The sequence below is a fragment of the Meles meles genome, chromosome 4 (genome assembly GCF_922984935.1).
Source record: "Meles meles chromosome 4, mMelMel3.1 paternal haplotype, whole genome shotgun sequence".
In the NCBI taxonomy this organism is placed as follows: domain Eukaryota; kingdom Metazoa; phylum Chordata; class Mammalia; order Carnivora; family Mustelidae; genus Meles; species Meles meles.
Genome location: NC_060069.1, coordinates 113,372,202 through 113,386,765, shown reverse-complemented (window position 1 = coordinate 113,386,765; position 14,564 = coordinate 113,372,202). Strand labels below are relative to the sequence as shown.

Here is a 14,564-nt window from a genome sequence, read left to right as displayed (position 1 = left end):
ATCTTGGAAAGTTGTCAAGGTTATTCTACTCATATGCTAATGACGTTGTACTCTTCATTTAAGCTTATTTTCTGGAAGCAAGAGATTAATAGTACAGTTTAAGTTTTAACCACTTCTAACTCAGCTGTCAACTAATGGTAAGAGATGAAATACCAGTGAACAAAAGGCAAGCCCAATACAAAATATGTCTACCATGGAAAAGGGTACTCAGTACCCTTTAATTATTTAAGAAAATAATTAAAAAGATTAGTTCGGCTATTAAATGTATGCCCAATACATTGTTTTCAGAGTAAAAAAAAACAAAACACACACAATATAGTTATAGTCAGATGTTTATTTAAAAACCTGATCCACCAACTCAGCGTTTTCCACCAACTCGGGGTGCAGACACCTTCACAGGCTTCACAATCTTTTGCTTAGGTGCTGCCTTCGTGGGAGCCTGTAGAAAGATAGCATGTTATGTGGCATTCCATGCAAATCTTTATTTTTTTAAAAAATATTTTACTTATTTATTTGACAGAGAGAGGGAGAGAGATCACAAGCAGGTGGGGGGTGGAAAGCAGGCTCCCTGCTGAGCAGAAAGCATGATGCGGTGCTCCATTCCAGGATCCTGGGATCATGACCTGAGCCTAAGGCACAGCCTCATCCACTGAGCCACCCAGGCACCCTCCATGCAACTTTTAAAAAAAAAAAAAAAGATTATTTATTTATTTATTTATTTGACAGACAGAGATCACAAGTAGACAGAGAGGCAGGCAGAGAGAGGAGGAAGCAGATTCCTTGCTGAGCAGAGAGCCCGATGTAGGGCTCGATCCCAGGACCCTGAGATCTTTTTTTTTTTTTTAAGATTTTATTTATTTATTTGACAGAGAGAGAGATCACAAGTAGGCAGAGAGGCAGGCAGAGAGAGAGGAGGAAGCAGGCTCCCTGTGGAGCAGAGAGCCCGATGCAGGGCTCAATCCCAGGACCCTGAGATCATGACCTGAGCCGAAGGCAGCGGCTTAATCCACTGAGCCACCCAGGCGCCCCAGGACCCTGAGATCCTGACCTAAGCTGAAGGCAGAGGCTTTAACCCACTGAGCCACCCAGGCGCCCCTCCATGCAACTTTTTAAAATCACCTTTCTCATGTCCAGATTCTCTATGTATTCTAAATTTCCCTTATTATTTAACTACATTCCTAGTATTAAGAGTCACCCTCCTCCTTCAAGCAGTGAGTCTCAATTATATGGTTTCGCTTACTTGTGGAGCATAAGGAATAACACAGAGGACATAGGGAGACAGAAGTGAGGTGGGGGAAACGGGGGGGGGGAGGGGATGAACCATGAGACACTGTGGACTCTGAGAAACAAACTGAGGGTTTTGGAGGGGAGGGAGGTGGGGGGATTGTGTGAGCCTGGTGGTGGGTATTATGGAGGGCACATATTACACGGAGCACTGGGTGTGATGCATACATAAACAATGAATTCTAGAACACTGGATTAAAAAAAAAGTCACCCTCTTCCTGAGAAGTTAAAAGTCCACTTCTATATATGTAAATGAAAAAAAAAGGTATCATCACAGACTGGAGGGGTTAAGTAGGAGTTATGTGTGTGGGACCCTGAACTGTGTCCTCAGAACAGAAAAAGGACATTATTAGTCATCTCAGACCAATGGCTGTGAAAATTTTACAATGGTTATCTAAACTGATACCACTGAGAAAAGCTGGGCCAACCCTATACTGTTACTGAAAACTTTAAAAACAAAAGCCACATTTATTTTCCCCTTCCCCAATTTTTGTCTGGAAAAGGACCTCTGAGATCTCCCACCCAGAAACCAGTTATGGGGGCGCCTGGGTGGCTCAGTGGGTTAAAGCCTCTGCCTTTGGCTCAGGTCATGATCCCAGGGTCCTGGGATTGAGCACCACATCTGGCTCTCTGTTTCATGGGAGCCTGCTTCCTCCTTTCTCTGCCTACTTCTGATCTCTGTCAAATAAATTAAAAAAAAAAACTAAAAAAAAAAAAAAAAAAAACCAAAAACCGGTTATGAACATTGTTTTCATTGAAGCCTTGTGCTCAATTCCTTAAAAACTTGAAGCTTTTATTAATCACAATTTGAATTAAAAATAAATTTTCCTGTTACTTATTATTTATTTTTTAAAGTAATCTCTACACCCAACATAGGGCTTGAGTTCACAATCCCAAGGCCAAGGGTCACATGCTACATGTTAGCCAGCCAGGGCCCCTCCTGTTACTTTAATTAAGAAATCCAAGACAATCTCACAATTACCTTAGCAGCAGCCATTGCTGTCTTTTTAGATGCTTGCTTAGCCTTTTTTGCTTCCTTGGCAGCCCTGTGGAGTTAAAAATAACTTAAGATAATGCGTTTTACTCCTTAAGAGTACAGTTTATTAACAAGGGGCTAGAGTGTTTTGGGAAAGAATTATCATATTCCTTTCCCATCTGCAATTATTTGTAGGATAAATCCAAAGAGTTTGTCAATAAATGTCATTAACCACCAAGTCAGCTTAACAGAGATTAGCAATCGTGCAGTAGCTTTAATTGCATAAAAAATTTCAATAAGTCATTAAGTATATTATTATAAACTTTTGCATTATTAAACTTCAATATTTATGACTGGCAATTTCTATATAGATGCAAGTATCAAAACACAAAATTAGATTCCTATGTCTATAAATCTGAACATAACCTATAATCCATCCCAACAGCTGAAATCCTCATAATAAAGGCTTCCTCACCTGATGGCCTGTTCTCGTTGTGCCTTCCTAACTTCAGGTTTCTGATTCCTCTTGGCCATTATATCAGCAAGAGATGCACCAGTGATGGCCCTCTGGAATTTGACTGCACGGCGGGTTCTTTTCTTTTGAATTTCTTCCTACAAGACAAAAAAATGGAGTGTACTTACGAACCTTGCTTCATGAACATGGGGGAAACAAAATCTTAAGATTTGTATTTATTTGTCTTAGTGAGCTTGGACTACTACAACAAAATACCAGACTGAGCACCTGATAACATTTTTTTGTTTTTAGAAAATAAGAGCACTATTCCCATTCCTGAGGGCAGAGGATCCCAAAGGTCTCACCTCTTAGTATCATCACTCTGGGAGTTAGATTTCACCATATGAATTTAAAGGGTATACATTCAGAGCATAGCAATATTCAACAAAAATAATTCATGCAATCATTTGAAAAGAAATATATAAAGAATATATATAAAATACTACAACAGGCAGATAAACTTTCCAATTATAATTAGTTAAATAATCTTTCACAAATCCTGGCCATTTTTTATTACTTTAAAAAGACAAAAGTAAAACTCTAATGAAGTTAACTGGATGATACTTCAAGTTTTTTTTTTTTTAAGATTTATTTTGGAGAAAGAGCGGGGAGCACGTGTGTGCGAGTGAAGAGGGGCAGAAGGGGAGGGATAAAGAATCTGAAGCAGAGTCTGCACTTGGAGCCCAGCCGGGCTCAATTCCACAACTAGGACACCATGACCTGAGGGGGAAGCAGGAGTCAAGACTATTTACTGACTGAGCCACCCAGGTGAGCCACTTCAAAAGTAATTTCAGTAAGACTGTTTATGGTAAACAATTTACTTCTGGAAAAAAAAGAAACTATCAAACCTCAACTCACCTATTTTATTTTTACCTGAAGTAATGTCACTGGAAGAAAGTCAACTGGAAAATGACTTATTACAAGAAACCTACCAAGTACTATGGAATGTCCAGCAATCAAGACAGTAAAATTCCAACTTTTGCTAATAAAAGATATGTAACATTAACCATCTTAAAGCATTTGTAGGTGTGTAACTCAGCGGCATTAAGTACATTCACAATGTTGTGTTTAACTCCCACCACTGTCCATTTCTGTAACTTCATCATTCCGAACTCTACATCCATTAAATAACCCTCCACCATTCCTCCCTTCCCCTGCCTAGCCCCTGGTAACCTCTACTTTGTCTTTATGAATTTGCCACTATGGGTACCCCATAAAGGTGGAATCATATGACATTTGTTCTTCTGTATCTGGCTTATTTCATTTAGCATAATGTCTTAAAGGTTAATCCATACTGGCTAGTTACCAGCTTTTTAAGGCTGAATAATACTCCATCATATGTATGTAACATTTTGTTATCCATTCACCCACTTATGGGCCAGTTCCATCTTTTGGCTATTGTGATTAACAGTGCTATGAACATTGGCATAGAAATGATCTGTATTAAGTTCCTGCTTAACAGTTTTCTTGGGTATATTTCTACAAGTGGGGTTGCTAGATATAGTTCCATTTAACTTTTTGAGAAACTGAAATTATCTGCACAGTGCTTGTACCATCTCACATTCAGCAATGCACAAAGGTTCTATTTTTCCCACATCCTCAGCAACACTGGTAATCCCCCCACCCCTTTATTGGGTAAGGACTATCCTAATGGATGTGTCAAATCTACTTTTAAGTTAGAAATGTTTCCTTCCTCTGAACTTCCACAACATCTGTGCTGTCTTTCACCCAGGAGGTTTCACTAAAATATCCCAAGCCTCCTGAATACTAACCCTACTGCCATGGCGTTTTTTTCCCTCAAAAATCTCTAACAAGCTAAAGAGCACTTCAAAATACATTCAGTCTTGAAAACAAACTAATATGCTAAAAGATTCCACTGATACCCATTAGGACTAATCCTATAAACCTATTCAAAATCAAGTTGCCATACTATTTAATTTCTACCCACTGGAACCACTTAATTACCTCCACAGTGCCTTATAACTCAAGTGTGCATAAGGTAATTTATCAGACTCTAGCAAGGGGATGCTTTCAAGCTTCAATTCAACATTCCTGTGAGCCTGTGATGCATAAGGAGATTTTTTATCACTCATGCTTTACAGCGTTAAGGGCGCTTTCCCAGACTGTCTCATTTACTACAATTTCACAGAGCAGCAACTGATGCTTAGTTTAAACTTCAGAGCCCCCAAGATCGAACTGCATTGTACTTACCGATTGTCCCTTTTTGTGCTTTCTTCTGTAGAGGACAGTCCAGTTTATCTGTCGAGGATTCCTCTTGGAAAGGAATGCGGACTCGCATTTTGCGTTAAGAAACTGGAAAACCTGTAGAAAGGAGTTCGAAGTAGTCACCTACTCAACTATGCAACGCAGGAGGCTGAGCTTGGAACTCTCAATACTCTAGTACTCTGATTTGTCCCACAGAGACCAACAGGCCTGGGTCACACAACCTGGGGTGGCACCGCCAAAGCTCTGGGGTTTGTCCTGTCTTTACAGAGAAAGCGGGAAACCGAAGCTCACACCGCAGGAGAGGGCGGGGTATCAAATTCCAAGAGGCATCTAGCTCCGGTCCCTACCGGCATTAAGAGGATGTGGTCCCCCTAAAATAGCCACATACTCCGGCTGCCCATTTCCCGGACATCTGAGTTACCCAAACTCCTCACTTCCGACCTCACACTAAATCAAACCTCAAGAATGGTTCACTTAGAAGCTTCTGATCCTAACAACCACTGCCCACACAGTCCCGGAAACAAGCCTTTTGGGGACCGAGAACGACGCGGTAAATGAACACGCTCAGACCGAATTAGACCGGTCTCTCCTCTTAAGAGCACAAGCTGCGTTTGAGCGACGTGGCCTTTCACCTTCCCGTCGGTCCTGGCATAGCGCCTGCCATGTCCGGGGTAAATCTTGTACCCACTGAAACTGCACAGCTCGACCCTGTAACAAAAAGCGAAAGCCCATTAGGGAGGGTGTCTAAGGCAAGGTGAAGCCAAGCCCAGAACGCGGAAGAGAAGCTATGCCCGAGGATGGAAGCGGATTGGAGTCCCGAGTTCTTGCTTACTTCATAGCTGCGGCAACCACGAAGAAGGAAAGATGGTGAAGAGAAAGAAAGGATCATGGGAAGAAGCCTTATAAGGCAGTAGGGCAATCTCCTCCCCCAAGTCCCTTCGCTAACCCTGGCGCTCAGTGATGACGTCTATCACCGCCGCCTCTTTCCTCTGGAGGCCCAGCCGGTTCTCGGAGGGAGAGGAAGGTTGACGGTCACTTGGGCTGGTAGTTGTTTTCTGAGTCATTCTCTCTCCCACGGCCAAGTGTCCTAGAGCCATCGTCCTGCTGCACGGAATGTGAACTCCATAGTTTAGTGATCTACAGACAATACCCACAGGTAAAACTTAAAGTCACATTTTGCCTTGTTGGCCCATTTCCACAACCAACACAATTAAACTTTATCGTTTCACTTTTGGAAAATAGTAATGACATCTGAACTGTCTCCCACGCCTTGCTAATCGAATTGTACATGACGGCGCCTTGCATTAATTATGATTAACATTCATTAAGTTCTCTTTCTGTGCCAGGAATTATGCCAAATAATTTACATTAGTTTATTCAGGTTACAAAACCCCTATTAAGTAACCGCTGAAGCACTGCAAAATGACAGCTGCCTGTTTGGGAAAAGCTAGATTTCAACTTCTGCGTACTGCAGCCCATGTACTGGTGGGTGGTTGCACAGAGAAGGGCAAAGTTTTGTCTGGAGACCTGGAAAAGGGAGCTCTGGCTAAGCCCACTGGGAGGGCCAGTGCCTCTATTGTTTGAGCCCTTAAGTGACGCTAGAAACTAGCGCGTTGGGAAGTGGCAAGAGAATTCTTGAATTGTGTGTTGGGAGTATTTGACTAGGAAACCAAATATAAGGATTGATTGATGCTGCCTATATAAGCTGCTTACTCTAAAAAGGTAGTTAGAAAGGTTTGAAAAGCCCAATAATGTGGCCGACTGATATTAAGAAAGCTGTATGTAGAGTTATGTTGGACCAGTCTCAAGAAGGAGTTAGTGGACACCTGGCTGGTTCAGTCAGTGGAGCATGTGACTCTTGATCTTGAGATTGTGAATTTGAACTCCACCTTGGGTGAAAAATAAAATTTAAAAAATGAATTAATAGAGATCAGCATGGAATTGAAAAGAAGAGAGGAGGAATTTGACAGTCTGACCAGCTCTGACCAGCTTTTCAGAATACCTAGTATACTTGGAAGACATTCTCCAAATAGACTGTAGGCAGATGGATGCCTCAGGCTTCCATGGCTTGATGAACTTAGCCAACTGACATTCATACAGTTCTCTTGGTTTTTAATCACTGCTGATTAATGTTTAATCACTAAAGCAAAAGACAGAGAGAGAGAGAGAAGAAAACCACCTGACTTCTACAAGCTCCAAGCCCAGCTGGATATGAGTAGAGGATGGAGTCCAGATGTACAAGCAGGAATTGGTCCACAGAACCCCAGAATTTATAGTACCTTCCCATGGAGAGTACTTCCAATGCTTCCAAGCATTTTAGGAAGATTTTATTTTACTGGTCTTCAAAATTCAGTTTGGCCTGAGTAGCTCTGTGGAGGAAAAGCAGAAAACTAGATCTTAGGGATTTTAGTTCGTTTTTTTACTCTTTCTTGGAGGGCATTCTTGGGTTGGCAACTCAGGGTTCTTTGTAACACATTGTGTTTATCACACCCTAAATTGTGCTCAAATACTCTTAGAATAGGAAGAGGGTATACAAAAGCCCCTAAAAGTATTTTATATAGTATCATAAGACAGCTTCCAACACCATCCATACATTTTTGGTTACTTTATCCTTGCATTCTCTTTTATTATTTTATTTTCTTTTTTTAAAAGATTTTATTTATTTATTTGACAGAGAGATCTCAAATAGGCAGAGAGGCAAGCAGAGAGAGAGAGGCACACAGGCTCCCCACTGAGCAGAGAGCCCAGTGTGGGGCTCTATCCCAGTGCGGGGCTCAATCCCGGGACCCCAAGATCATGACCTGAGCCAAAGACAGAGGCTTAACCCGCTGAGCCTTCCAAGAGCCCCTTCTTTTATTTTTTTATTTGGAGCCTAATGCATGCCTTGAACTTACAACCCTGAGATCAAGACCTGAGCTGAGACCAAGAGTTGGGCACTTAAGCAGTTGAGCCACTCAGGCACCCCATTACATTCTCTTTTACAGGCAAAAAGCTCAGCTGTCCTTCCTTCTCATTTATTTCCTTATGGAGCAATACTGAACTAAAGTTGGCCTTCTTCTCAGCCTCTTATAGTTCCTGAGAAAAGATCATTCTTCTGTTCATTGCTTCTTCACCTCTTACATATACTTACTTGCTGTATTAGTTTTCTGTGGTCACTGTAACAAATTAACTTGGTAGCTTAAAAGTTCAGAAATACATTCTTTTGGTTCTGCAGGCCAGAAGTCTAACATGAATAACATTGGGATGAAATCAACATATCCTTGCTCCAGACTCTGGAGGCTTAGGGACAGAACATGTTCCTTTCTCTTATATTTCCACTCAGATAAACTGTCTTGAATTCCTATCCCAGAGAAACTATGAGATCATAAATGCTTGTTGTTTTAAACCATTATGTTTAGGAATACTTTGTTGACATAGCAATGGATAGTTAATAGAGGAGGCAAGGAAATTGTGAAGATGGGAACTTAGTGAATAATGATATCATTTGTCTAAAGGACAGATAAAAGAAAGGAGCATGTTTGTGGGGTAAAGGGTCAATTTTGCAAAGTCAGAGCTCAAGATGCCTATAGTACATTAAGGTGGAGCTGTGTTTTAGGAAGTTAAACAAATTCAAAGGAGTGTTTGTAATATATATTTTTAGAGTAATGAACACACAGGCGATAGAATGTGTGGTGATATCACCTAGTGTTACAGCCTGCCTTCTTTGGAAGCATTTCCTGAGACTGTGTTTAGGATGTAAGATGTTTATTAGGGATCAAGTCCTGTGAAAGGAGAGGGGAGAAAGCAATATGTGGCAGAAGTTAAATAAATTACTGGCCCAACCAAACCTCAGTCAACCCCAGTGGGAGCTCTGGAACAATTATTGCCTGTCCGAGTATTCCATGTTTGGCGAAATAATCAACCCTGTTTATACTCCCATGTTGTCACCAGATGTGTGTTGCCCCAGAGAGATCATGACCCAAGTAAGATGTTCTTAGTAGCTGAGCCAGATCCTACTGATAGGTGGGGATGCCAGTGACAATGATCAATGTCCACTGTTTGACAGCAACCCCTTGCTTGTAGAGGGATCTGGACATTGCATCTCTGTGTCTACTACCCCCAGAAAGAGTGAGTAGAGTGAATCAGCAAAAAAGAATCCAAAAATACAGTATTTAAGGGAGAGGGGAATGGAGGGAGAATCATCTGAAGAAGGCTGAGCAGATGAGGTCAAAGGAGAGTCCATGACAAGTCACTTCAGAGAAGCCTGTGGAAGTTTGAGCAGTGCTAAAAGCCTCATAAAGTTCAAGTAAGACAGTAACAGGAATGTAAACATGAATGCCTTTGGAATGACTCAGCCTCATTTTTAGTGTTCCCTCCATAGCATTCTCCTCACAGGTGTGGGAGGGATATACCTTTTTAGAATCTGGAGCAATACTGAACCAAAGTAGAATCTACCACCATAGTTCCTGAAGGCTGGTCAATCCGAAGACTCTCAGGCATTGACTTCAGGGAAGGCTCTGGAATGAATGCCTAGTAACTAGATTAGAAAATGAGTAGGTTTGGGGCGCCTGGGTGGCTCAGCGGGTTAAAGCCTCTGCCTTCAGCTCGGGTCATGATCCCGGGGTGCTGGGATCGAGCCCCGCATCGGGCTCTCTGCTTAGCTGGGAGCCTGCTTCCTCCTCTCTCTCTGCCTGCCTCTCTGCCTACTTGTGGTCTCTATCTGTCAAATAAATAAATCTTTAAAAAAAAAAAAAAAAAAAGAAAATGAGTAGGTTTAAAAACTACATGGCATTAAAAACTATGATGCTTTATTTAAAATTATGAAGCATTAATGGGGTGCATAGCTGGTTCAGTTGGTAGAACAGTCAACTCTTGATCTTGGGATCATGGATTTGAGTCCCATGTTGCATGTAGAGATTACTTAAAAAATAAAATTATGAAGCATTATTAGAAATTATGAAGTACACTTTAAAATCTAAATCTAATCAAGTCTTCATATATCTAGCTACCAATTCTATGATATATAGGGGACAGGAACATGTGAAACAATTCTACAGGGATGCAATTGGCATCTGCAGGATGACTTAAATTCTTCAACAATATGTGAATTGAAAGGAAAAAGAGAGACTAGAGCCTATGGACAGGACTACCTGCACAAATAATTTTCAGGACCCAGTGAAAATGAAAGTGGGACCCCCTTTTTCAAATAGAAGGATACAGATATAAAATATTAATCTATTCCTTTCTTCAATAATCTATCTCTTGATGTTTTATGCTGTTTTCTCATTTGCTATTTAATGTCATGCTCCCTCAAGCAAGGACATTCTGTAGGGTGGTGTAGCCCCTCACAGGTGCCCAGGGATCTGCCTTGTGACTTGATGGAACACACGTGGCCCAGCCAGCTCTTTGGTTGCCCTTACTGTGAGGTCTGGACAAACATGTTATGCGCCACCACCCAGGGCTGGGGTGGTGAGGGAGGCGCTGTCAAGCTGGCCATCTCCTTATACTGTATTCCTAGCCTAACTAATAGTGAACGGGATGTGTTATGTACCTGGGTCCTGGATGGGGGTGGGCATCAAGCTGCTTGCTGAATAAAGGTCATTAGGCTTGCTTTGGTGAGTGTGGTGCTGGGAGTCAGTGTGAAAGTGAGGAGGCAGCAGGAAGTGGACCTGCCTGTGAGCTGAGGCTCCAAACCCCAGGCCAAGCCCTATTATTCCCATTGTACTTCACTTACAGAACACAAATTCAAAGATACAATTATCACTATCCAAGACAGCAAATGCAGGGCATTAAACCCCAAGTGTGGGATGCTCTTGAGTGTCAGGCCCCGTTCAGTTGCATTGGTTGCACAACTTGAAGGTGGTTCTACCTATGGATTAAAATAAATTTTATTTTATTTATTTTTTATTTATTGTTTTTAAAAATTTTATTCATTTATTTGAGAGAGAGAAAGAGAGAGTACAAGAGGGGATAGGGACAGAAGGAGAAGCAGACTCCCTGCTGAACAGGGAGCCTGATGTGGGGATCAATCCCTGGACTCTGGGATTATGACCTGAGCTGAAGGCAGCTGCCCAATGGACTGAGCCACTCAGGCACCCTGAGAAATTTTTTTTTTTTTTTTAAAGATTTTATTTATTTATTTGACAGAGAGAGATCACAAGCAGACAGAGAGGCAGGCAGAGAGAGAGAGAGGGAAGCAGGCTCGCCACTGAGCAGAGAGCCCGATGCGGGACTCGATCACAGGACCCTGAGATCATGACCTGAGCCGAAGGCAGCGGCTTAACCCACTGAGCCACCCAGGCGCCCACCCTGAGAAATTTTTAAGAAGTATTTTATTTATTCGTTCATGAGAGAGAGATAGGGGGCAAAGGGAGAAGCAGGCTCCCTGCTCCATCCCAGGATTCTGGGATTATGACCTGAGCTGAAGGCAAACATTTAACCAACTGAGCCACTCAGGTGCCCAGATTAAAAGAAATTTAAGAACTTCTCCAACCAGTTGCAATGTATGGGTCTTAACTGAGGCCTGATTTGAACAAACATGCTGGACAGACCATGGGGGGTAATTTGAATATTGATTTGGATTTTTGATGATATTAAAATGTACTGTTAATTCTTTAGGTATTCTAATTTTACTGTGATCATGTTCAATTTTAAAAAGTGTTCTTATATTTTCAGATACATACTAAATATTTACAGATGAAACAGCAGTGATGTTTGGGATTTGTCTTAAAATGAGAGAGCGGGGTACCTGGGTGGCTTGGTGGGTTAAGCCTCTGCCTTTGGCTCAGGTCATGATCTCAGGGTTCTGGGATCAAGCCCTGCATCACATCTCATCGAGCTCTCTGTTCAGTGGGGAGCCTGCTTCCCCCTCTCTCTTTGCCTGCCTCTCTGCCTACTTGTGATCTCTGTCAAATAAATAAAATCTTAAAAAAAAAAAAAAAATGAGAGAGTAGCCACTGGGTAAGGGCATGGATGAAAAAATGACCAAGACTGGATAAGAGTTGAAGCTGGTATTGGTTAGCAGAGTTCTTAAAATAGTTTCTACATTGTTAAGTACTCTTTTACTATTTATTACTATTTTTTATTTCTTATTTATTTTTTAAGATTTTATTTATTTACCAGAGAGAGCGCACAAGCAGGGGAGCTTCAGGCAGAGGGAGAAGCAGTCTCCCCACTGAGCAGGGAGCCCAAGATCTTGACCAGAGCTGAGGGCAACCCAGCCCCTTAACAACTGAACCACCCAGGCCCCTGACTCTTTTAAATACTTTTCTGTAATAAAAAGTTTCAAAGAATTATAATGTGCTTTGGGATAGAAAGATTTAAGTCCCACAATTCAATCCTGGAAAATAGGAAGGGTAAGCACCATTTGTATTATCCTATAATTTAAAAAAAAATTTTTTTTTTTTTAATTAAAAAATACTATAGGGGAACCTGCTGGCTCAGTTTGGAAGAGCCCATGACTTTTGATCTCAGGGTCATGACTTTGAGCCCCACATTGAGTATAGAGATTATGTAAATAAATAAAACTTTAAAAATACAGGGGTACCTGGTTGGCTCAGTCACGTAAGTGTCTGTCTTCAGGTCGAGTCATGATCCCAGGGTCCTGGGATCGAGCTCCACAATGGGTTCTCTGCTTAGTAAGGAGTCTGCTTCTCCTCCCTACAGCTCTGCCTGCTTGTGCTCTCTCTCTCTGTCAAATAAATAAATACAATCTTAAAAACAAAACAAAACTTTAAAGATAAGGGGCGTCTGGGTGGTTCAGTCAGTTAAGCATCTGACTCTTGGCTTCCACTTAGGTCATGATCTCAGAGTCATGGGATTAAGCCCATAGTTGGGCTCCAAACTCAGTGGGAAGTCGCTTGAGATTCTCTCCCTCTCTGTCTGCTTCTCCCCCCACTGTGTACCCTCTCCCTCAAAAGATAAGTCTTTAAAAAAAAACTTAAATACTTTATACAAGAAGCTGTATTCATAATAAATACAGGAAAACATAGGAAACAATGTAGTGCCCCATTAGTAAGTAAACACATAAGCAAAATATAATATATATTTATACAATGGACTACTACACAGAAATAAAATGGAATGAACTTTTGATTTTCTCATCAACATAGTAGTACCAAAAATATTATACTTAGTAGAAGTAGCCTTACCAAAAAAAGATTATTACTGTATGATTTTATATATATTGAGTTCTACACCGTGCAAAACTAAATTTTGATGGGAAAAAAAAATCACAACAGTGGTTGCTTCTGAGTGAGAAGGGTTGAGTGGGAAGTATACAAGCAAACTTTATGTGTAATGTTCTATATTTGTATAGGTTTGGGGTTAACTACACAGTTTGTCAAAACTCAGAGAGTGTTTAGCGGTGCCTAAGTGGCTCAGTTGGTCTCAGGTCATGATATCAGGGTGATGAGATCAAGCCCTCCTGCCCCTCTACCCCTACCACCACCCTGCATCAGCACCCCACTCAGCGTAGATTCTGCTTGTCCCTCTCCCTCTGCTCTTCTCCCCTACTCAAATAAATAAATAAAATCTTAAAGAAAAAAAAACCACCTCAGGAAATATTCATTAAGATTTGAGCATTTCATCGTATGTAGCTGTTAGTTTAAAAGAAAGGAAACTAGGTACATATTGAGTACTAAACACTGGCTTAAGTAAATAGGGGGAAGTGTACTGAAATGTCAAAAAACAAACTGGATGAAGGGATACATAAATGGATAGATGTGTTGTAAAACAAACATCAGAAAATGCTGATAAGAGGATCAAAATAGTGAGTTTATGAGTGCTCACTATAGAATTCTTTCAAATTTTCTATAGATTGGAAATTTTTCATAATAAGATGTTGGAAAATAATTAAAGGGAGCCATCTTCAGGAAGAAACTGGTATTACCAATTGGCTCAAAAATGCAAGAGTAGTGGTGTTTGTATAGTTCAGTATGTATGTAGTAACTGCTTATTATTTTCATATATTCTGTTTTTTTTAAGAGATTTTATTTATTTATTTGATAGAGAGAGAGACAGCGAGAGAGGGAACACAAGCAGGGGAAGTGAGAGAGGGAGAAGCAGGCCTCCCGCTGATCAGGGAGCAGGATGTGGGGCTCAATGAGGTGCTGATCAGGGAGCAGGATGTGGGGCTCAATGAGGTGCTTAATTCCAGGACCTTGGGATCATGACCTGAGCCCATGGCAGATGCTTAACAACTGAGCCACTCAGGCACCACTAATTCTTTTGGTTCTTACTCATGTACTCAAGCTATTTTCTTTGGCTGAAAATCTTTCCTCCCTTCCACAGGCTAACTTCCTACTCAGATTTTAGTTCATCTAAAACAGAGGTCTGCAAATAGTAAATATTTTAGGCTTTGTGGTCTAATAGGCAAGATTGAGGACATTATGTAGGTATTTAATGAGAAAAAAATGTTCACAGTATTTTCTTTGATGAAATTTAAATATAATCACATTATTGAGTATGAGTTTTTACAAAACAGTTCTACTAAAGAGAAAAATGAAATTCTTTTTGGGAGAGGTGGAGGATGGACATTTCTCTCTCTTTTTAAAAGCTTTTACTTATTTATTTGAGAGAGAGAAA

The 14,564-nt window shown here is 41.0% G+C and overlaps 2 protein-coding genes across 5 annotated transcripts in view; one reads left to right on the top strand and one right to left on the bottom strand.

Annotated features, from left to right (window-relative positions):
• Positions 1 to 314: 314 nt before the first annotated feature.
• RPL24 (ribosomal protein L24) lies at positions 315 to 5,939 on the bottom strand. 2 transcript variants are annotated; one of them, XM_046002103.1, is made up of 6 exons: positions 5,833 to 5,939; positions 5,633 to 5,708; positions 4,986 to 5,096; positions 2,736 to 2,872; positions 2,267 to 2,330; positions 315 to 439 (listed from the first exon to the last, which is right to left on the bottom strand). In XM_046002103.1, the coding sequence occupies exons 1-6, from the start codon at positions 5,835 to 5,837 to the stop codon at positions 359 to 361; spliced, it is 474 nt and encodes a 157-aa protein (XP_045858059.1). In that variant the 5' UTR covers positions 5,838 to 5,939; the 3' UTR covers positions 315 to 358. The 2 variants fall into 2 exon arrangements, with proteins under 2 accessions (XP_045858059.1, XP_045858058.1); XM_046002102.1 differs by having other exon boundaries at positions 5,571 to 5,708; positions 5,833 to 5,933.
• A 58-nt stretch (positions 5,940 to 5,997) lies between these two features.
• CEP97 (centrosomal protein 97) overlaps positions 5,998 to 14,564 on the top strand; it is a 54,687-nt gene continuing 46,120 nt past the window's right edge. For 2 of the 3 annotated variants that reach the window (XM_046002100.1, XM_046002099.1), the window contains exon 1: positions 5,998 to 6,156. The gene's annotated coding sequence lies outside the window, so the exon portion shown is untranslated. The remainder of the gene's footprint in view (positions 6,157 to 14,564) is intronic. The other variant, XM_046002101.1, reaches the window with a different exon arrangement.

Excerpts from the sequence above, each read along its gene's own strand:
- RPL24 (XM_046002102.1), bottom strand. The coding sequence starts at position 5,889 with ATGATCCTTTCTTTCTCTTCACCATCTTTCCTTCTTCGTGGTTGCCGC. Across the intron at positions 2,873-4,985 it reads AGCACAAAAAGGGACAATCG|GAAGAAATTCAAAAGAAAAG; the intron begins GTAAGTACAATG and ends TTTGTCTTGTAG. Across the intron at positions 2,331-2,735 it reads CAACGAGAACAGGCCATCAG|GGCTGCCAAGGAAGCAAAAA; the intron begins GTGAGGAAGCCT and ends TTAACTCCACAG.